This window comes from Myxocyprinus asiaticus, chromosome 28 (assembly GCF_019703515.2).
Source record: "Myxocyprinus asiaticus isolate MX2 ecotype Aquarium Trade chromosome 28, UBuf_Myxa_2, whole genome shotgun sequence".
NCBI classification, from domain to species: Eukaryota; Metazoa; Chordata; class Actinopteri; order Cypriniformes; family Catostomidae; genus Myxocyprinus; species Myxocyprinus asiaticus.
The window spans coordinates 19,339,280-19,363,028 of NC_059371.1; the positions used below are offsets into that span (position 1 = coordinate 19,339,280).

The following is a 23,749-nucleotide window of genomic DNA, read 5'->3' on the forward strand; positions in this document are numbered from 1 at the left end:
TTCACTTTCATATTTTTGAAAAATATGTTTTAAGTCATTTACAATCGCTTGAGATTAAGACTCTTGGTCAAATCAGAAGCCTAATAAAAGCTGTTGTTTTTTACACTGAGCTGGTCATTTTGTGGGGGTTGACATGTTGAGATCACATGACCAGTAGAATACTACTCACCTTATTTCAGTTACCCCCCTATTATTGGACACTTTTGCGGAAGAAATTAAACATGGCTGACTGTGAATAGCGCATTTCTACAATGACGTGTAATGTAATTTGTGTAATGCTTCATCCACACCAATAGGTGTCTAGTATTAGTCCAAGACACCTTCCATATCAGCTAGCACAACATAAACAAAAAAGTGCACCTGAGTGCACCTTTAACAGTTAGCTGTGGAAGTGAAGGGTTTAAACATATCTATTGGACTTTTGTTTGAGGTCTCCTGATCTCACCATTCTCAGACTGCCACCAGGACTTCTTGCGGTGAGGTTTGAAGGTGGTGATGACATTCTCAATGCGGTGACTCATTGGGTTGGAAAACGGATCGTATGGCCGTCGTGAATCACAGTGGAAACACTTCTGCTCCTCCTACAAAAAGGTCAAGGGATAGAAATAGAAAGGTCATCTCTCCAGTGAATACACACATTTGAGTTGTTTGACTCGTTTATGTTAGCATCTTCTCAAAAAGCTGGGAAAATGGTCTGTGTAAATGTGAGACAGCCCATAAGAACTGCTGAGGGCAACCTGCAGGTGACTGACAATACAGTAGGGTTCCCTCCATTGCAGGCCACATGTGGACGATGCCTTTAGCCTTTTCTCTCGACCCACCAACAGGTCGCCGGTTGCTGGATAACAGCTTCCATGAGAACATCCATGGGCATAGTCAGGCTCCTGCGCACTGGTCTTTGCCAGAACTGTTAAACAGAAGGAAAAAGAAAGAAACAGGAATGATAGGCAGATGATTCTTATATTTGGAATGTTGTTCTCTCTTCTAGTGGAGCATTTAGTCTCTACTGATACAAGAAAAATGTGAACATCCAGTTTATGTTCCCTTGCCAGCTTGGTCAACTAGAGCTACAGCAATTTTCCATTAACGTTCAGTAAAGGCCAAGTTTCCAAAAAAAAAATAATTCCCTCCTAAGCGGTGATACTATGAGAAAGAGATATTTATTTAGTGCTAAACCCTTCTGGAGTTGCAGTCACAGTTAAATCTGGAAACAAGTAAATGGGGTTGAATACAGTCACATTTAGCTTTAAAGTCCCCATGAGATCAAATTTAGAGTTTTGCAGGTTTAAGCTAAACTGTGCAAGGTCATCTATATGCAAGTGTACTGCAAAATATTGACAAAAATCTTTTAGCAGATATATGCACAAATTCATAGCCTCTCTCTTCCAGGAAAACTGACCAAATATATTGATGACTCAGGCATCAATACTACACCAATTTTCGTCCAATCAAATGCTCTCTAAGATGAGAATGTCCCTCCCCCTAATACTTGCATCTCACTAGCAAGTAGCAAATCAATGTTCATGGCTGTGATCTAACTAAAGCCTATTTGCTATTAAGAAAGAAACAAACCCTGCAAGATATTCTGACCGAAATGTCCCGTTTCAATAAAAAATATGTGAACAAAGGAAAAAAATGCACTAGTCTAGTGACGAATGTTGTAAATGTTTACATGGGGTCTTTATTCAGAGGTAAACAGAAAGAGAGAGATGACTAGTTAGAAACAAATGGAAAAAAAAGGACGTTTCAGAATAAAATGTAACAACACCCAACAACTGTTAAACATTCTTCCCAGTGTCCCAAATAAATTCTATGAGATGCTATTGGGGTATGAAGTCAAGAAAGGAGAGTGCTAGAGTTGACTGCATGAAACAGTTGTTGTAACACACACACACACACACACACACACACACAATGGAATCTGTCATTAGTCTTGATGGATTTCTAACACCAGAGTGTCACACAAAAATTAAATCAATGTAAACTAACACACAAATACAATTAGGAAGTGTAGTTGGACTTGAGGGGCCTGAGAAAACTCTTGTTTACAGAATTTACAGACACTATCGTCATACACCTGACTCTTGAACACGAGACAGCTGCGACAGTCTGGCACCGCACCATCTCTCACCTCTCAGTGTCGTAGTTTATTGAAAAACCTTTAAATGTTTTGACATTGTCCCTAACACACAACACTGACGATGGTGGGAAAACACCCCCAAACACAAAGGACATTCATCTCTGTTCTATTCCCTACAGGCAGAACAACTCCACACAGTCCAGACACAACAAATGTCATTGTTTGATAATGACAAATCTGGCCCTGATATTACATTTAATCTTTCTGGCAGTGGTTTGACCCATGAAATAGACATGTTACTAATGCTACTAGTAGAAGCTAAATTATGGGAGACAAAGGCTTAAATCTTCCTCTGTTAAATACTAAAGAAAAGACATAGCAGGTGGGAAAACTTAAATAAAGGAATGGATGGAGGACAAAAAAGTCACTTTAGAGATTGACAAAAGGAAATAGTCTCTCCTTCATTCAAAACACCCATAATGAACGATGATTATGACTGGTGGAGCCTCTCTATCAGATTTGACGCTTTAAAGGGACAGTTCACCCAAAAATGAAAATTCTGTTATTATTTACTCACTCTCATGTCATTCCAAACCTGTATGACTTTCTTTCTTTCGTGGAACACAAAAGGAGACATTAGGCAGAATGACAGCCTCAGTCACAATTAGGGATGTCCCGATACCATTTTTTTTTTTTTTTGAGAACGAGTACGAGTAACGATACTTCATTTTTGGTACTCGCCGATACCGAGTCCGATACCATTCTTTCTTCCCCTAAACTCCATATCAAGAGTCTATTTCAATTTTACCATCAAAATTGTTTAAATAAATTAATTTATTAAAACTTTAATCAAGTGAAAATATAACAATTAATTTTCAACATAATATTGTATTATTTTTTTATCAAATGAAAATCTTATATACAGAACCTCACAGCACAATCCAAAATACAACATTGGAGTTATATTTTGTCAAATAAAGTGCTGTATAACAGCGCATCAGAGATGTTAGATACTGCTCAAGTATAATAGCCTACAATTACTACTGATTTATTATTACTATTATTAGTAGTAGTAGTAGCAGTAGTAGTAGTATAGTGAATATTACATAATTTTACAGTAGTGATATATTTCTGTCATAATTTTTTCCTATAAATTTACCTTTAATTTTGATGGAGCTTTTAAGCGTTTCTATGTTATTTTAACCATGGAGCTTTGACGTTATGATAGCAGATTCCCACTCTGGAAAACCCGGTTGCTACATGACTCAAAGTGATTGTTAAACCGCAAAAGGCAGCTATTTAATTAAATAAGTATGAACTCTGTATGTGCTTTGCGCTACAACGTGAATTCGCACCGTGTTTACTGTCATCTGCTATAAACAGAGCGTGTGATGCTCATGACGGTGTTTTCCCTGTATGAACCTTGGAGAGCTTTAACAGGTATGAACTAGAGCCCGACCGATATGGGATTTTTGAGATGGAAAATTCACCGATTACCGATATGGTGACCGATATATTTAATTTTTAAGCTGGAATGAAAACAGACATTTTCAATGTGGATTGTTCACCAATTTTGCACCGATATGACTATGCAAAGGTACTTAGAAGGCTGCTTTCTTAAACAAATATTTTTATCAAAGAATATTTGACATTATTATTATACATTGTCAACAAATTCTAGAAATGAACACTGAGAAAATAAAGAATAAATAAAAATAAAACAAATAGCTTAATTAACATCAGTACTGTTTAGTATAAGTCAATTGCTGACTATTAAAATAAAGAATAAATAAAAATAAAACAAATAGCTAAATAAACATCAGTACTGTTTAGTATCAGTCAAACGCTGACCATTAAAATAAAGAATAAATTCAAATAAAATAAATAGCTAAATAAACATCAGGGGCCGGTTGCACCAGCTATACGTACGTTACAACTTTGCCTAGTTGTGGCGTAAATGGGCACTAAGTCACAATTTACACTCTACTAAATATTTGACCGTTGCACCATCAAATTTACACTACCACTTACACAGCCAATAAATGCCCAACATAGATGGGAACTCCTTCAATACCGTTTAAAAAGCATCCCAGGGTGATACTTCAAGAAGATTATTGAGAAAATGTCAAGAGTACATTTCTGCAAAATCTAGGCAAAGTGTTTCACAACATAATTCCCATATTTCCATTTCTATTATTCCAAAGTTGTAATGCCTTTACTATTATTCTAAAATGTGAAAAAAATAAAAATAAATAAAGAATGAGTAAGTGACCCTAAACTTTTGAACGGTAGTGTAGGTAGAATGTAACCCTACGTATAAACTAAATATATACGGAAGCCTCCGACCAGGAGCAACTGATGGAATAAAAAAGCAGACTCACTTAATGACATCAATGAGCTCATGTTTTGGTTGACAGGCATCAATCATTTCGACATATATGATGATGTTGGCATTTACACTCATTTACATTTACGAGAGAGAGAAAAAAAAACGTACTTTTAAGCGGCTCTTCAGCATGAAACCGATCTAACGGTGCCGTTTTTAGGGTGCGTCGCCCAGTGTCAAGTTTCAACACATTCAAAAATATATATATATATATATATAGGATATTAAAATGAAAAAATGTCTATTTTTCCAGCCTGTTGTATTAGTATGTATCACCCCTCATTTATTTTAGAAAAAGTTCCTATATATTATGATTTACACAGGGCAAATATACTATTTATTAAATCTACTTTTATTACATATCCTATTTTAATGTCTGGAAAACCAGACTTCTAAATATTACATTTTGTAAATGCAACAACTGGAATTGTTCAGTTGAAGGGGGTACCAAACTGTGAATCCTGAACAAAACAGTTTGGTGAATACATGTTTACACGCTGACAAGGTATGAAAGTAGCTACATGGTTAGCTAGTTAGCAATAAGCTCGTTGCCACGGAGAGTAAAAGATGGATTTTATTTACTTTCCAGCACTGTGTCTCACCAACTAGGTAACAACGTAGCGTGAAATCAACACTCAATCCACCACCTCACCGTTGTCTGCTGAGCTGCAAAAAGATGCTCTGATGTTTACCTCTCAAACTGCTACATTACTGACTGCACTGACAAACTATAGCTGGCTAACATAACAAACAGATGTGATAAACATGAGTGACATGGTTGTCAGGGAATACATAACTTTCCAGTATGTATTTAACAATCTAGTTAGCAGCTCATCGAGAACACACTGCTGAACTCCGCCCTGTCTGCAGAGTCACCGTCAGTTCAGCTCTGTAAACAATGGAGTTGGAGCGGGCTCTGTTGGACAAACTACGCTATGACACCAATTCTAAAGCATTGTTTTCTGCATTATATGTTCTGAAAAAAAGTTTTCATATCGGCGCATATCGGTAAAATATCGGCCGACTGATATATCGGTCGGGCACTAGTATGAACAGCCGGCATCAGCACAACACTGTCTCCACACATTCACAAGCGCTCACATTTGAATTACATGCAAACTATATATTTATAGTTTCTATACTTTTGCAGTTAAATAATCTCACTAGGACATAAACGTGATTTTAATTTGTGGGCTGAATGTTTACGTAATGACTTTCGTACGGTTTTTGGTTTTGGAGCATTTTTAAGAGTACGAGTACCAGTATATGAGTGTGGTATCGGGACATCCCTAGTCACAATTCATTTTCATTACACCTTTTTTCCATACAATGAAAAGGAATGGTGACTGCAAGGCTGTCGAATGTTGAATGAACATTTTTCATTTTGGGGTGAACAATGGTTTTAATATGAGGTCTGAAGGTTTGATAAAGCTGCCCTTCCTGTGGTCTGTCTGCCACTCTCTGCTCATGCCTTACATGGACAAGCTGTGAGGAATGTGGGAGGACAGCTGGCAAAGCAGGCATACCTCTGAGCTAACAAAGCCCTGCTGTTGCCTTACTGTACACACTGAAGAAGAGATCCCAAATCTAAGACCCCATACTTCTGTGTGTTGTTTAAAAAAAACCCGTAAAACATATACTGTCCTGAACCCCCCCTCCCAAAAAAACAAACATTTTAGACTATTTTTAAGATTTACGAATTTCAATTTGTGTAATTTTAAACAAAATGAAATTAATTAAATGTAAAATATTCGTTTTTTTATTTTGTTAAAGATTACTCCATTTAATTTGATGGAATTTTGCAGTGAAACTGAAATGCGTAAATCGTAAAAAAAATTTTTTGGTTGTGTAATTATAGTACAGTATATGGATTAGGGTTGCACGGTAGGCCTGTGCTATACTAAAGCTTCAAAATACTGCCGATGCCACAGTATTTTTTAAACGGTAGTACCGTCAATAGAGTAGTACTGTAAGTTGTGTTGTATGTGCAGTAGAAAATATAATTTTCGCTAAAACCTTCATTTGAATCAGCCATTAGTCTGCAATAACATTAAAAATGTAGTCTTTTTGAGTGCTTTTCGAGCCCCTTCACACAGTGACCTTTAAGAGCGCAAAATGTTGGTTAGAATTCGCTCTTTATATGGTATTGTTTATTTTTCAATGTGTGGTTTTTCCCATGCTTCAAACACACATGTCTGAATCCCAGTGTGTTAATGTGGCGGTCGTGTGTCCTAATGAATAATATGGATTTAAGTAAAACTTTGGAGAGTGAGAAGCTTTCAAAAACACAAGTCACGTAGCGAGATTTGGAATTATTTTGGGTTTTACCTGAAACCCAACTGCCGTGAACGTCGACAGTGATTTCAAGTCAAAGGTGGAAACACCAGTAACCTTATTAAACACCTTCGGACACATCCCACTGCCTCTGCAGAATACACACGGGTTAGTGCCACTTCATTTAACCTAAATGCTTTATCTTAACATTTACAGATTTACCGTTTCTCTGAAAATTCGAGCATTGCACTCGTTTAATGTTTTATCCAATTAAAAATGCATGGTGGCGGTAACTTCGCACGTTCGCACTTATGATTAGATCACATCCTTGAGCCGTGCGATCAAAACGGTGTGTGTGTAATCTGCATTCGTGCAGCTGTTTACCAGGAGAGAAGGGCTGAAGCGGTTGTAATAATGAAACAGCTGCTCAAAACAGTCTTTTCAACGTTACAATATCTTTATTTTTATGTTACCAACATTCAAATAATCACAGAAATAATGGAATAAAAGTTTAAAGACGTTGCCGTTTGAACTGGCTGTTTTGACGCGGCGAAGATTTTTTTTTACACATCAAACTAAGAATGTATTAGGTAACAAGTTAGTCCATTTGAGCCTTCTCCCAGTTCATTCATCAGTTATTTTCAACACTTCCAGAGCAACATGTTGAATGGCTAGTTTCTAAAAACCACCTTTGCTATGACAAACTGTGTTAAGAATTAACACACTATCGTGTGGTATCGTGATACTTTAGCTGGTATAGTATCTGATATATGATTATGCTATCATGACAACCCTAATATGGATATGTCAAAGTTTCTACCTGAGTAGTTTAATATGTAGTGAAGTAGTTTTTTTCTACTAGATCTTGAGAAAATTGCATGTGGTGCTTGCCACCAGGATGGTGTTGCGGAGGGTTGCCAAGGCTTTGCTATATGTTTAATTTCCCTTGTGCACAACCGAAAGTGTGTTGCATCAGCAGCATGGGAGACCGGGGTTTGGATCCCACATTGAAACCAGGTTTTTGTGTTTTGTGTTCGCATGATAAGTGATGAGCGCAATTCGGAGGTTGCATTTTTCCCTTTAACATTAAATTTTTAGTTTACTGATGGTTAGGTTTGGAGTTGGGGAGTACAGTTGATAAAATATGCATTCCATTGCACTGTATTACAACTCGCTTCACAACTCGATTTCGGCGCCCCTCCGTAGACATTACTGCCAGAAAATGGAGCTCACACATGCCGATACACCCAACAACACTTACTGCTTTGGCCACTTAGCAATTTTGGTAAGCACAGACTGATTTTTAGCTAAAGAAAAGTCAATCTACTCTGTTTCTGATTTCACTGTGAGATCAGCCTGGTATATCTACTGTCTTCTACCAGGTCTTTTTTAACCAAAACAGAGGTGTTAGGAATTTTCTTACAAAACTTGCTAAACCTGAAACATTTGGGCTATTTATGTCTGTAGCTTCGTTGGCCCTCATTGAAATCTGTTTCATTCATTTTCTTGTTACTTTTATACGGGGCCCGGTACAGGATCTACACAGTGGTCTTGGCAAGGTTCACTGACTCAGAATAGAGACAGTCTCAGTGTGGTATGTAATGCAGTCTGTAGTAGGGCAGAGTGTGTTTTCTATATCTCTGAAAACACAGCCACAATGATTTGAGACTGGGCATTTCCCATCACGCTCTCTGGTGTCCTGTTTGTCCTGACTGAGCTAATCTCCTGCCATAACCCAGAGGAGGAGACAAAGAGAGGGCTTCTCTTTCTGTCTCTGTGCCTTTCAAAGAAAGAGAGACATAGCTGTTTATGTAGTTTCAAATGGTTTAAAGAATGGCAGACTTGCCTTACTCAAAGATTTTGCTGCACATGTTCTCATAGTAAATCTTTAGAGACTAATAATGTGTATTCAAAAACATTACAATGAGGGTAAAAACAAATTTATGTGCACACCACACACCTGTTTTGATTCTGGTGGATGGCTATTTTTAGTGAATGAGACCCTCTGTCCCTTGCTCTTTTTCATAAATGCTTTATTTTTTTGTAGATCCAATTTACATCCCTCCCTCTCTTATCTGTAGTCTTCAGTTTCTGCTGTTTTGAGGTTGGCACAGTTTGCCAGGTTGAGATTATCACAGCTGGGACTGTCTGCTTTTTTTTCAAAAGCTGGATGCCAGCCTCACTTTTTCATTCTCCCGCAGCTCTCACCCTCTCAGCTTTCAGAGGTGGATTGTTCTCCACCAAGGGAGGCAGAGAATCACCTCCTTGTGCCGGTCTCCAATCCCAGAGAGTATTTCCAATCTTGGGGACTGTTCGTTGCTGGGAGGGGAAAAAGTGACACTAACATGACACATCCTTCAGCAGTTGAGTGTCAGAAAGCAGACGGTCACTTCCTAAATAGTCCATTAAGAAGCACAGAGGACCTATGAAACAACCTGCCTACCCTGCCCTGCCTGCAGTATTTATTTATCTGTAGTCTGAATCTGTCACGTCAACAGCATTTTTCTTTTAAAATCTAATTAATAATTATTATGTTTGCAATGACTCTCTATTTCCTGTGATATCCTTTGATGCAGAGACTGTAAACTCATTTCCTCCAACTCATACGTCCACCTGCTAATGGAATGCAGAAAATGTTAGCCTGAGGTACAGATCATCTAGGGGAGGGGTGATCTGAACAGGGATGGATGAATGAAAGCCAGAACTCCTGAATGCGTGCCATTTGTACTGACCCTCCCTATGACACCGCTTCTAAAAATGCAACCCCAGTTTTACACACAAGGTCTAAAAACATTTCCATTTATCTGAGTGATGCGGTACCTGCTATTCAGTGGCCCCAAAAAGCAATTGGACACTTAAGCCACATGTTAAATTTCACTGCATAATATAACTAAATAACTAAACAAATGGTATCTACAAAAAAAATGATGCTAGAACTTTTTCCAATTTCTCACAAAACTAACTTCACCTTTCTTAGCCAATTTTGCACTGGTTTTAACCAACTAGTCCCAAATGTACTTTATTGGATGTAGTCAGGTATCCTGAAGTTCACACAGGTGTCCTGGCTATAAGAGTAACCACAGGTCAGAGACCACTCATAGAAAAATGAATGTGAGAAATCGCAATGCTCAATATATGGCAGCTGTAGGAATGAAACATCTTTCAGTTTAAGGAACCAATTGATCTTGTACTCTAGAAAGCAGGCAACTTAGCTGGACCAGCCTGAAAAATGAATTTTTAGCATGATTTGAGATAAAGAAGCAAAATTTACGATTGTTGCCTTAAAGGGACTTTGGTTTAGTTCATCACATTACCTACGGACATGTTCCACTAGGTTTGACAACTAGAAAGTGTCCAAATACTTTTTGTTTTGACTTTGAACAGTGTTGCTAAATCATATAAAACCTAACAAACTTTTGCTGGAAAAGTGTGTTTGTGCTATCTTTCTTTAAAATAAATGATATTCAAACATTTTTAAGAGTTACTTTTACTATACTTTTTTACTATATACTTTTTAAGGCCACTGTATAAAACAAGGGCCCCATGCCTTACACACAACAGGTACAACAACACAACTTTAAAGTTGCAATTAATAATTTTTTGTATATGTCGTACTGGATTTACACGGACACATTGGGGCTTGGAAGTAGCATCATTAAAACAATATTTTTCAGTTACCGATGCCATTGTAGAATTCTACAAATTCAACAAAGCCAGTCATGATTAACTGAATCCATGAGTTAAATTGTGCAATAACAGGGCGGTTACTGAGATTAAGCGAGTAGTATTCAACTGGTCATGTGATCCTAACATGGCAGCTCCTTTGAGGGAATGAAACAGCCTCTCCAAGTAGAATAAAACAGCTCTTATGTTGTTACTGATATGACTGGAGTCTTCATCTCATGGGTGCTCATGATGTTATACATATATTTCAAAATAACAGTTAATTTGTTTAGAAGTAAATCTTTTTAAATTAGGAAAAAATTACTGAGTTCACCTTTAAAGACACTCACAGTTCTGACCAATGAGCTTTAAAGGTCCTGACTGCTGTAACAGTCTCAACAGGGCCATGCAGCAATTGTGATGCAGCATTCAGATGCTCTTGTAGGCAAATGTGAAATTTAGAGAACAGATGTGGACACAGGAAGCTGCTGCTGGTTATTTTGCTCCTTTTCTAGTGTGTTTATTTTGCCACTGTGATTCTAGTGTGTCTGACAAGAGCTGACTGCTATTTGGAGCCCACTGCCCAGTCTCAGAGTCTGCCATCTCCTCTCTAACCCTGCTGATATTTCCAGCTCTTGTCACATTCAGCTCCTCTCCAGTAACACATCAACACACACCCTTCCTGATGCTCTATGCCCCCAACACTCTAATGCACTCTAATGAAGTGAATGGTCACTGTCAGTCTCTAACTTTCTGCATTTTGTGTTCCACTGAATCATAGCCTACAGGTTTGGAACAACATGAGGGTGAGTAAATGATGACAGAATTTTCATTTTTGGGTGAACTCTTCCTTTAAACTAAAGGCAAATGGCTATTTAATAAAGACATAAGGACCATCAATATGTCATGCCCTAACAACCAACAGACTCAATAGGAAATACATCAGCACAAACATTACATTCACCAAACCATTACACACACAAGGTCAGCATCATTAAAATATCAAAATGAGAATAATCACTTCTATTATTCAATTTCATGTAAATTTCAAGCTCAGTAAAATAAACAATCAAGGTCTATTTTTCCTTGATTTTGTCTGCTTAAACTGTTTCCTAACAGTCCAGAAACATAGCTGTGGACTATTGGAACAAAAACGCCTGGTAATGTGTCTGTACACACAAACACAATGAATTAATGTCACCAATGAGAGAAGTCCTCATAGGAGTCTAAATGAAATACAGACATGTGCCCTTATCTGATAGGACTAGAGGGAATAAAGGGGGAAGCTGGATCATTAATCAGGTGTGTTATGACACTGTCTTCCTGTAATATTTCCAGAGGACTATCTGATTGTAATAAGTACATACTTGAACAACCTGACCACATTCAAAGGCTTACATGCTTATCACATGTTCATCTGTGATGATCATGTGTGTAACTTCATTAGCTGAAATACTTTCTCTTATCCCAGCTTATTATAAACTACGAATAAAGGCCCCGACACCCTCACTGCGAAGAACTTCTTCGCTCAGAGCCAAAAAGAAGTTTGAAACAGCTGAGCAATGACATATTGTTTGCGAACATTCAGACACTGGCCACACCGCTGGGGGAGGTGTTAAGAGAAACATTCACTGTAAATATGAGGGCGCACAAGGCTACATCTAAAACATCAGCTATTACAAAAAATGTGTTTTCAATTACTTCATGCCTCATTCTATGAGCAGAATTCACACGAGAACAGTAAAAGAAGCTGTTTTAACCATTTGATGATGATTTAAAGTAATATATACAGTATATGCACTAGATTTGTAATGTTTACCTAATGTTTGCGTTTATGGATTTGCGTTATGGTTTATGGTGCCAAATATACTCTGTTATTTTGATTTATGATGACACTGATACTAGTGCAAAGATGGGTGTATAAAAGAGTGTCAATGGATAGAATACAGACAAAATAATGATGATAAGCATATCCTTTGGGCAGATGTGTAAATGGCTTTCACTGCAGATGGCACATGAGTGAAGCAGCATGTAAAACAAAAGAGTGAATGGGTATTTAAGAGTAACTGAAAAGATTTGATTCCTTTTGTAAACTAATTTAGCAAAAAAAAAAAAAAAAAAAAAAAATCACATGACAAGTTCTTGGAAAAAAGTCTCTATGCAAATGATCGTACAGATGTAGGTAAATTTGCACCTGTTCGCTAATAACTCTGCACGTCGGTGTGTTCATGTTGACTGATCTTAACTGACTGAACGTGAATTAGTTGTCAGCCTTAAAGTAGGTGGAGCTCCAGGTCACACCTACCGATGACATGGACTAATGGCAGTAAGTGGTGTTTAGCAGACGGTACCTGAAAGTTCACCCTGACGAGCTGTTACGAACCACCGAAACTAAAAAAAAAAAAAAAAACTTCATTTTGGCCAGCGTTTCAGCAGCCATGATCCTTCCAACCTGTTAATTACATGTGCAACGTTACCTTTCCTCTGCTTCTTTATTTATAACCTCTTACTATACAAATTATTTAGAGAAGAATGCTTTCTATGGGCAGTTAGAGTTCTCCTTTGTCATAATGCCTTGGCAATTAGAAAGAGTGGAGGAAAGGGAGAGAAACAAGGCCATCTTACACTGACATGGATTAAACACATTAGAGATTGTGTATCAAATGCATTAGCATTATCCATTCAAATGGCCTTTGGAATTGTTTGGGGAACTGTTCCAGTTCATTAAAGAGGATGTTCTTCTACCACACCTGGAGTCGCAAGGGCGTGCTAAGTGACTCCAGTCAGGCTTCCTAAGAAACCAACTGGCCCGGTTGCTAGGGTAGGTAGAGTCACGTTGGGTTAACCTCCTCGTGGTCGCTATAATGTGGTTCTCGCTCTCGGTGGGGCGCATGGTGAATTGTGCGTGGATACCGTGGAGAATAGCGTGAGCCTCCACATGCGCTAGGTCTCCACGGTAATGCCCTCAACAAGCCATGTGATAAGATGCGTGTATTGACTGTCTCAGACACGGAGGCAACTGAGATTTGTCCTCCGCCACCCGGAGTCACTACGCCACCACGAGGACTTAGAGTGCATTGGGAATTGGGCATGCCAAATTGTGGACAAAAGGAGAGAAAATCCAAAATATTTTTTTTTTCTTTTGATGCTCAGGTACTCTGTTGAAGATGGGTACAGCTAAGCATGAATTACACCTTCCCTTGACCTGCATGACAGATGAGATCATTCTTTATTTCCCTAAGGAGAGTCTGTTAAAGTGTTTCATTTGCTGCCAATCACAGAGGGGCTGCATATGGTGGTATATACAGCTGAGAAACACACATCTGGAGTAGCATGAGATATGACATACTTGAAGAAAGGTCAAAAGACTGAGAAAGTGTGAGAGATGGAGGATGTGGACTTATGAAGAAAAGGAAGACTACTTATTTTCCTCATTCACAAAACTCTGCACTATTTGCCCAGTGCAATAAACACTGCGCCATTGTGCATTGCCTAGCGCTTATAAGAAAAAAGCACAGAGAAACAATATACTTAAATAGGCAGAGGTTATTCTGCCTTGCTATAAGCTGCATGTTCAGACGCCATGTGTGGTTTGAAGCAGTGATTCATTTTGTGCAGGGTGTCAGGTTTACAGTGAAGCGTAAAAGCACCGGTAAAGTACAGTACAACAGCAGTTTAACATGACAACTGCTTTTTATTTAAAACACAGAACATCGGCCAAGACTCTGATTTTCAAGCAAGTCTGATTTTAGCACACTTTAAATGGACACACCAATTACTGTCAAACATAAGACAGGCCCCTGGTTTCTCTCTCTATCCAAATTCCCTTCCCCCAAGAGAGAAATCTTATTCAACTGTACTCTCTCATTTAAGACATGATTCTACCCCTTTCATTTTACCACCTTTCCACCCCCTATATTACTTTTGTTTCTTCTATTTTCCCTCTTCAAAGCTCTATCAAAGAGTTTCACTGCCCCATTGTTATGGAGTGCAGAGTTCCAGGGTGTTTGGCAGAGGCAGCATTCAGTGGCTCTATGGATCACAGCTGCCGTCCTGAATGCAGCAGTCTCTGTCTACTCTCTTACCTGTGTGCCCACCACACAGCTGCACACTGGGGGCTGTAAGATCTAACCATACATCAGAGGAATAATAATAAAAAAAAGAGTTATAAGGCAAACAATCAGAAGAAAGAGACTGAAGGCTGGAGAGTCAAAGGGATTGTTGCAGCTTCCTCTCCTTCACATTGCACCACAGCTTTGCCTTTCAAGATGAAAATTATGAACAAAAGTTCTTTTGGCTTTTCATGTTGTTTTCATCAAAGCTTTTTGTTTATTTCTTGTTTTTCTTTTGTAAGACAGAGATTGGATTAACTGTGGTTTTTCTGACAAACAATAATGACTGATTTTTTGGGACCTGTCACACAAAATACTCAATTATATTAAGTACTATTTTATTTATTTATTAAGTACCGGGTTGCCCAGTGCAATGTGATAACATTATCACATGGGAAATTGACATGCTACTTTCAAATGTTCATGTACATGTAAATGTGCAACCCCATACTGACAAATTACTTACTCCTTTTTCTCGCCAATTTGGCATGCCCAATCCCCAATGCGCTCTAAATCCTCGTGGTGGCGTAGGACTCACCTCAATCTCAGTTGCCTCCGCATCTGAGACCGTCAACCTGCGCTTCTTATCACGTGGCTTGTTGAGCACGTTACCATGGAGACATAGCGTGTTTTGGTTGCTTAGGAGACCTGGTTGGAGTCACTCCGCATGCCCTGGATTCGAACTCGTGAACTCCAGGGGTGGTAGTCAGCGTCTTTACTCGCTGAGCTACCCAGGCCCCCACATCAATTCAAATTTGATCACTTTTCCCTGTGGCACTACTGATAATGTGTTGTATGCACAATCTCTGAGACAGGTTCTGGTCTCACAGAAACCAGGCAGTTAATGCATTCACATAAACAATGTTGAGCACAATTCTGAAGTTTCATTTTTGCTCTAAAATTACATTTTTACTTTACTGACAGTTAGGTTTAGGGTTGGGGTTTGGGTTAATAAAATATGCATTCCTGTTGACTGTAATGCATCATTTACAACAAAAAATGACAGCTGTTAATCAATTAAAATGTTTAATTGAATTAATTGCATGATGTGCCAATTAATTAATCAAATTAGTCACAATTAATTGCATATGAATAATTACTGACAACAGACAAGCAAAGCATTTAGACAATGCAAAAAGTGTCTTTAAATGTCAAAATGTTGTTTGTTTTATTTCCATATTATTGAACATAACCCTATTATTGGCCTAAATTCCTCTGCTCCATTTTTAATTGTTGATATATGTACTCTTGGGTCAGATGGACGCTTTTGGAGCGTTTCACTTTGGTTGCATCGTGTCTCACTAGTTTTAATTGCCTCTAGTCCTGGGCGCTGTGTTTGATGATGTGCCAAGTAAAATGTTGTTTGAAACTTTGATTAATGCATCTCGAGATCCTAGCTTGGTCTAGCTGTCTTTGAGCACAAAAGCACGGCTGTGGAAGGCTTTATGCTGCCTGCTCGTTGGTTTGACAAGGCATGATGCCTGTACACCTAGAGCACTGACTGCCCCCTTCTGCATCAAGATGGTACATCAAGCTTGAATTGCTCCAAACGTAGGAACATTCCTTATTACAGAATTTACAGGTCGGGGCATGAATAATAAAACATAATGCTGCATCGTGGGTAGTCCCGCCCACGGTAAATTTGTATTGGTTCAAAATCACGCTCCACATAGATGTGTATATTAAACATCAGATATTTTCTGATTGGCTGAGACTGTGTTGCATCACACAGCATTTTCACGTTCAGTGTGGACAGACAAATTACTTTGCTGGAAAGTATGATTGATCTTCTATAGCTGTGTAATAGCTGCAATTACTTTTACAATCACATATGCTTCCCTCATCTCCTTCTAAAAATTTCCTTTGTTCCATGGTGCACATATATTTTCCTATAAAAAAAATAAATAAATAAAAACATTGTAAGGGGTTCCACTTTATAGTTAGGTTTAGGTATAGGGTTTGGGTTAGGGGTCAAAATTAAGTAAAATCTCATGAGCACATGTCCAAAACATGGATCTTTCTCTTTCTTCCATGCTACAAAACGTTTTTTTTTTTTTTTTTTTTTTTTTTTTTTTATGTTTATGCTCTGGGTAAGGTGTTATAATTTATTTTTAGGTTTGCCTCAAAATACGTATTGGTTACAAGAAAGAAAGGAAATATCAGCGTTTATAATGACATGAGGGAAGCGTATGTGATGGTTGGTCTAAAAGTAGTTTAGACGGTTAACATGCAACCACCACTGTTGATAGTGTTCTTCAAATCACACAATCCATGTATAACTAGTTCAAAGGCCTATGAAATTAAAATTAAACTCACAGGCAGTAGACTGTAAATGTAGAACAAAATAAGAGCATCTGCTCATCTGCTGTAAATAGTCTAATGTAGGAGGTATACTACACCCCTGCTACTTTCATTAGAGCCATACCAAAAATAACACTCCCACCGCTGTCTTTACCGCTCTGTCTGACACCTTCATTCTCTCCAGCTTCTCCTTTCAGCTTTAACAATCCTTTCAGACAGAGAGGCTCCTGCCGAGCCTGTGGCCCATCACCTACACAAACTATCAGCAGCTGGAAAGTAACACTAAATGATAAAAAAAGAAATGGAACTCTGTAAATCCATAGGAGAGACAGTGGTTTAATGAGCGAGGCTATTAAAACATGGGAACCAGAGAATCATAGAGTTGGTCTGAGGTAAATATGGCAACATCTCAGACAAGACATGAACTTCACCAACATGTGCAAATGTCTCTAAATGTAACTTCTTAAAATTATTTTTACTCTTTCTTGGGGCTTCATATAAAGCATCATATAATGAGGAATCACATTTTCCTTGATCTTTTTATATAAATATAATAAAGTGAATTAATAAATATAAAGTGAACTTAAAAGGCCTCAGTCAGTTCCATCTGATGTATTGCCTGATATCAAAAAGGCATGATTAAAGCATAGTAGCAGAATTTGTGTATTTGGTTAACATTATTACAAAGATAAGGTAACCTGTTAACTCAATGAATGTTTGTCAAGTGAAGAACGGTCACTCACTAACTAACCCAATACACAAGGTCATTATCACATCACCTCTCTGTAACCTGTTGACCTCTTGTTTCCCTTTTCGCATGCCCATGAATTTGTTTCAGCTTGAACTAGACAGACTGAGGAAATAACCAAATAAGATAACTGGGTGCCCAAGGGGGGTAATACCATGGTCTACAGACCATTGAGAAAGTATACTTCAGACTCTATTTAACTGTGAGGTCAACACAGGTCAGCTGAGATATCTACTGAGACATTGATGGAATAGACTTTAGTTCTATAAACAGGTGTAAAGGATTCATGGAGCTTGTTTAGGGTCATGCACAATGGCATTCAGTGAATCGGCATGGCAATTCACCTAATTTAAATTCTAAATAAAAATTGAGTATGAGCCTTTGTACACATGGGAGAAGTTTAAGGCCTGTGGTTCAGTATAAAACCTCTGATCCTTATAGAAACACTAAAACCGATACAGACACATACAGTACAACAAGCAATGTGCCAATCAGCCCATCCCACTCCATGAAAGTATGTAAAATGTGAAGAGATCAAATTAAATTATGATAAAATGACTGCAATTATCATTATAACAGTCATTATAACAAAGTAATCCCCTCAACTATAATTATTATAATATGTTTTTTAATAAAAGTAGGCTACTGTCATTCATAAGTGGTAGCCTATAGAGAAAGCAAATGGAATAGCCTCAACAAACTCTTCAATAACTATACATAATACAGATATACAAAACACATTCTCAGGCACTGTAAATTACATTAATAGACTACTTAATTGAATATATTAGCTTAAGTTCTTGATCATTATATGTCTTTTAATAAATATTAGTACATGTTACACGGACAAAACAACATTTTGCATGATGTTCATGATTCACTTGATTGATGTTACACTTACCAGAGATGAACAGTAAGATGAAAGGGTGCATGGCGTTATGATGGTCCTGTGCTGTCGCGCTCCTCTAAAAATATGAAAATCTCCAATCAGCTGTCACTGAACTTCAACTCATCATGCATAGAACTGCTGGACACAATCTGCTTACACATTAAACTCTCGACATGAGTGATTTAATCAGCATTATATACAGTATAATCCCATATAAACATTCCCAAAGCAACGCGTTATTTTCGTTAATCTGGTTGGAAGCGATCACTCACATGTGTATTCTGATATTCTCGGTGGTCAAGCTGCTCTTCACAGTAAAGCCATTGAGATGAGACGCGCGCGCCGCAGACGTGAGAGCTGCTGTATCAGAGTATCACACGGACTTTCTGAAGTCCTGTTACAGCTGTGTGAATGACTGATGGAAATTACGCGCTGTATCTCAGCAGCCTGAGAGTTTTTCTTGCGCGTTTCATACTACTGGATCGGGGTTACGTCAAAGTCCTCGGACAATGTCACAGACTCCTTTAGAAAGAAAAAAAAAAAACCATACAAAAATCCAGTTCTTGTTTTCCGTTGCGCCCTGTGCGTGAACGCGTGTGTTTGAACAGGAACGCGCGCTCTTGATAAATCATTTTAAAAGGTTTCCTCTCACAAAGTCATTACAAAAAAACGTTACAGTGGTAACACTTTACAATAAGGTTCTATTCGTTAACAATTAATGCTTCAGCAATGAACAATGATTTTTCCCAGCTAACAATTTTATGTTCTAAGAACGTTTTCATAACGTTCCCATTAGGTTGTGAAAACGTTACTTGAAAGTTCTGGGGGTTTTATGTTTTAAGAACGTTTTTCTTGGTCAGCTAAACACAGAGAGGATTACTCTAATAGACCCAGGCTCAGAAAGGAGAAATATGCAGCGAAAAGAGATTTATTTATGTAAACAAACCTGAAACTGAGAAATAAGATTTGAAATTGTAAACACAAGGCCTGAATGGCCTTATCTCTGTTTGGGAAACAGTAAAGTTTTTATAGCTTTTTCTTCATTCTCTATCGCCCCCTCCTGTTATTCAGTTGTAACACATAAAATAACCAAGGTTTAGAGTATATAAATGAGACATAGCAATTGCTTTTAATTCAATATCAAAGGTTTATTTGATGTGTCCATATATGTCTTTTACACAATAAAGGAAAACGTGTGTATGTGTGTGTATCACTAGGTTAAACACCATTTTGATCTGCTATTTAATCTGCATTTAGTATGACAATAAGACCGAGCGCTTCATTCCGAAGTTTGTAATCAACGTCTTAAAGGTGGATGCAACATCATTAAAAATCAATAGTTTTCAGTCACAGATGCCATTGTAGAAATTCACTGTTCACAATCAGCCATGATTAATTTAATCCAAGAGTAAGAGTGTATAATAACAAGAAGGTTACTGAGAATAAGCGAGTAGTGTTCAGCTGGTCATGTGATTCTAAAATGGCAGCCCCCATGAGGGCGCCCCTGCCCCATATAGAATAAAACAGCTTTTATAAGGCTACTGATATGACTGGAGTCCTCATCTCATGTAAGAGGTCATGATTTTATACATAAGTTTCAAAATTACAATTCATTTCTTTAGGACTAAAACTTTTTTAAAGAGGAAAAAATTAGTGCACCTTTAAAAAGTAAAGACATTTTATCATCCAAAGAAAGCTTACATAAATGCTTTTAATAATTTTGATAGCATATCTTAGACAACTATTTGAACATGAGCATTGAAATGTTTAATTTTACAAATTGGTCCATACAGGCATGTTTTAACAATTCAATGTTTTTAAAGTTTGGAAAGCTGCAATAGGTAATTTGTATTTCAAACTTGGATAATTTGTAGAAGTGAGGTCAATGATTCTTGCTAAAATAGCAATATGGATTTAATGGAACAATAACAGGGAGAGAAAGTTCTGATTTCAGACTGTCATTTTATGTACTATTTCTACTGACAGTTGTTGTAGCCCATGACTTTTATTCGGATATATTCTCTGATGTCTGTAACATTCTTCTCCAGATCTGCCAGTTCATTCCGCTGCTGCTGCATTTTCTGCTCATTCTTGTTTAACTTTTTCTCCAGTTCTTTAAAGGAGGAAAGCAGAACAGGAAGATGAGAAAGCCAAATATAAGTCAAAGAACTCAGAAATATTCACATTCCATGTTAAATATAATATATAACAGCACTTTAGCAGACACAATTTCATGAGTCTGAGCAGCATTTTAATTTAATAAATGTTGAAAGCAGCAGTGCACATACTTCTGAGAGTTTCAGTGCCTGTGGTGGCTTTCTTGAGAAGTTCCTCTGCCTCTTTCTTCATATCTATGGCTCTTTGGTTAACGTCCCCTTCACCTGTCCCTCCAACAGTGTTTACCTTCTCTTTCAGCTCCTTGTACAGATTCTCAACATCTGTAAGTTCCTGGTACACACAAATAAACATTAAAGATTAATGCCAAAAGCCTTATATAAATACACCTTGATGCACGCACAGACAGACAGACAGACAGACACACACACACCTCTTGAAGTCCAGCAGCCGCTCGTGTAGCACTGTCCGACTGGGCCTTGGCACCTTGTGCCATCTTCCTGTTCTGCTCAGTTTTGTTTTTCAATAAGTCCACTCCATGGGACAGATTAGCCAATCGCATCATCAAATCCATCAAGTTGTTGCCTACATTTAAGAGTTTGTTGTCAACCTAAGGGTATAGAAGGAAGATTAGAACAGGTCATTAGTATATATTGAGTATATTAACTGTCAGCAAACAAAGACAGAATAGAAAACACTAATAATAGATTATTTGCATGGGCCAATATGCAGTTGTGTTCAAAAGTTTGCATACCCTTGGAGAATTGGTAATATATGTACCATTTTTAAAGAAAACATGAGTGAGCATGCAAAACACATTTCTTTTATTTCTTATGTGATTCATATTCAACTGTAGATTATAACAGAATGGCACAATCATAAAACAAAACATGGCAACAATGAAAAAAATTAAATGACCCGTGTTCAAAAGTATGCATACCCTTAGTTCTTAATACTGTGTATTGCCCCCTTTAGCATCAATAACAGCGTAAATTATTTTGTAATAGTTGTCTATGTGGTCCCAAATTCTTGCAGGTGGTATAGCTGCCCATTCATCTTGGCAAAATGCCTCCAGGTCATGCAAAGTCTTTGGTTGTCTTGCATGAACCGCACGTTTGAGATCTCCCCAGAGTGGCTCGATGATATTAAGGTCAGGAGACTGTGATGGCCACTCCAGAACCTTCACCTTTTTCTGCTGTAACCACTGGCGGGTCAACTTGGCCTTATGCTTAGGGTCATTGTCGTGCTGTAAAGTCCAAGAGTGTCCCATGCGCAGCTTTCGTGCAGAAGAATGCAAATTGTCTGCCAGTATTTTTTGATAACATTTTGCATTCATCTTGCCATCAATTTTCACAAGATTCCCCATGCCTTTAGAGCTCACACACCCCCAAAAACATCAGTGAGCCACCACCATGCTTCACAGTGGAGATGGTATTCTTTTCACTATAGGCCTTGTTGACCCCTCTCCAAACATAGCACTTATGGTTGTGACCATAAAACTCTATTTTGGTCTCGTCACTCCAAATTACAGTGTGCCAGAAGCTGTGAGGCGTGTCAAGGTGTTGTTGGGCATATTGTAACCAGGCTTGTTTGTGGCATTGGCGCAGTAAAGGCTTCTTTCTGGCAACTCGACCATGCAGCTTATTTTTTTCAAGTGTCGTCGTATTGTGCTCCTTGAAACAACCACACCGTCTTTTTCCAGAGCAGCCTGTATTTCTCCTGAGGTTACCTGTGGGTTTTTCTTTGTATCCCGAACAATTCTTCTGGCAGTTGTGGCTGAAATCTTTCTTGGTCTACCTGACCTTCACTTGGTATCAAGAGATCCCTGAATTTTCCACTTCTTAATAAGTGATTGAACAGTACTGACTGGCATTTTCAAGGCTTTGGATATCTTTTTATATCCTTTTCCATCTTTATAAAGTTCCATTACCTTGTTACGCAGGTTTTTTGACAGTTCTTTTCTGCTCCCCATGGCTCAGTATCTAGCCTGCTCAGTGCATCCACGTGAGAGCTAACAAACTCATTGACTATTTATACACAGACACTAATTGCAATTTAAAAAGCCACAGGTGTGGGAAATTAACCTTTAACTGCCATTTAAACCTGTGTGTGTAACCTTGTGTGTCTGTAACAAGGCCAAACATTCAAGGGTATGTAAACTTTTGATCAGGGCCATTTGGGTGATTTCTGTTATCATTATGATTTAAAAAGGAGCCAAACAACTATGTGATAATAAATGGCTTAATATGATCACTATCCTTAAATAAAAGAGTTTTTTTCCATGATCAGTCATATTTTCAAAATCAATGCCAAAATTTCAAAATGTTTGCCAGGGTATGCAAACGTTTGAGCACAACTGTATATCACATGATACAGTGGCCTCAAAAAGGGTCTGGGCACTTCCAAGCACTTAAGTCACACTGAAAAATGTCTTAATGTCATTGCATTAGATAATAAAAATCAAACCAAGTGGCTTCTGCAAACAAATGATGCTTTAGCTTTTTTTCAGTAATAATATGAACTAACTGGTGTCAAGGTTATTTTTGGTGGATGTATAAAGTTCTTCTCAAGTTCACACGGGTGTCCTAGCAGAGTAACCACAAGTTCAGTTCATCACATTAACATTGTACATGTTCCACTAAGCTTGACAACCAGAAAGTGTCCAAATACTGTTTGTCTTCATTTTGAACAATATTCTTATATCATTTGAAACCTAACAAACTTCTTTTTGTGAAATATTTTGCTTGAAAAGTGTGTTTACACTCAACATTTTACACTAAAATGCCACTTAGTTTGATATTTTGTTATAATGCCAAGACATTCACACATTTTTAAGTGTAGCTTTTGGGGGCCACTGTAAATAGTATGTACACATACAGTCAGTGTTCAAATTGAGGGGGGTTTCGGGGGTCCCAGACCCCCTATAAGAGTTAAGGTGTTTCATCAAAACTAGAGTACTAGAAACATAACACAATTTTTTTTTTCTTCAAATGTTTGCAGTGACAATGCAACATTGTCTATTATCTGTACCAGTTTTCATACTTTACTACTTTTTTTCCATCGGAAGATTCTAAACACACCTGTTTTCTGAAGGAACTTACAGATGTACTCTATTATTGTGCCTAATATTTTACTCTTGTTCTACAACACAAAAAAATATAAAAATGACAAATTTTAATAA

General features: G+C 37.8%; 2 protein-coding genes across 5 annotated transcripts in view; both read right to left on the reverse strand.

Annotated features, from left to right (window-relative positions):
- Positions 1-18,901, reverse strand: part of LOC127419053 (laminin subunit beta-2-like) — a 51,129-nt gene extending 32,228 nt beyond the window's left edge. Inside the window, exons 1-4 of one of the 2 annotated variants that reach the window (XM_051660104.1) lie at positions 18,726-18,901; positions 18,466-18,529; positions 738-907; positions 446-581 (exon numbers count right to left, since the gene is read on the reverse strand). In XM_051660104.1, coding sequence (XP_051516064.1) covers positions 446-581; positions 738-907; positions 18,466-18,496 — 337 coding nt within the window. In that variant the 5' untranslated portion in view covers positions 18,497-18,529; positions 18,726-18,901. Of the gene's footprint in view, positions 1-445; positions 582-737; positions 908-18,465; positions 18,603-18,725 lie in introns of both variants that reach the window. The other variant, XM_051660105.1, reaches the window with a different exon arrangement.
- A 685-nt stretch (positions 18,902-19,586) lies between these two features.
- Positions 19,587-23,749, reverse strand: part of LOC127419051 (laminin subunit beta-2-like) — an 89,057-nt gene continuing 84,894 nt past the window's right edge. For all 3 annotated transcript variants that reach the window (XM_051660102.1, XM_051660103.1, XM_051660101.1), the window contains 3 exons: positions 21,002-21,178; positions 20,742-20,901; positions 19,587-20,566 (listed from right to left, as the gene is read on the reverse strand). In XM_051660102.1, coding sequence (XP_051516062.1) covers positions 20,430-20,566; positions 20,742-20,901; positions 21,002-21,178 — 474 coding nt within the window. In that variant the 3' untranslated portion in view covers positions 19,587-20,429. The remainder of the gene's footprint in view (positions 20,567-20,741; positions 20,902-21,001; positions 21,179-23,749) is intronic.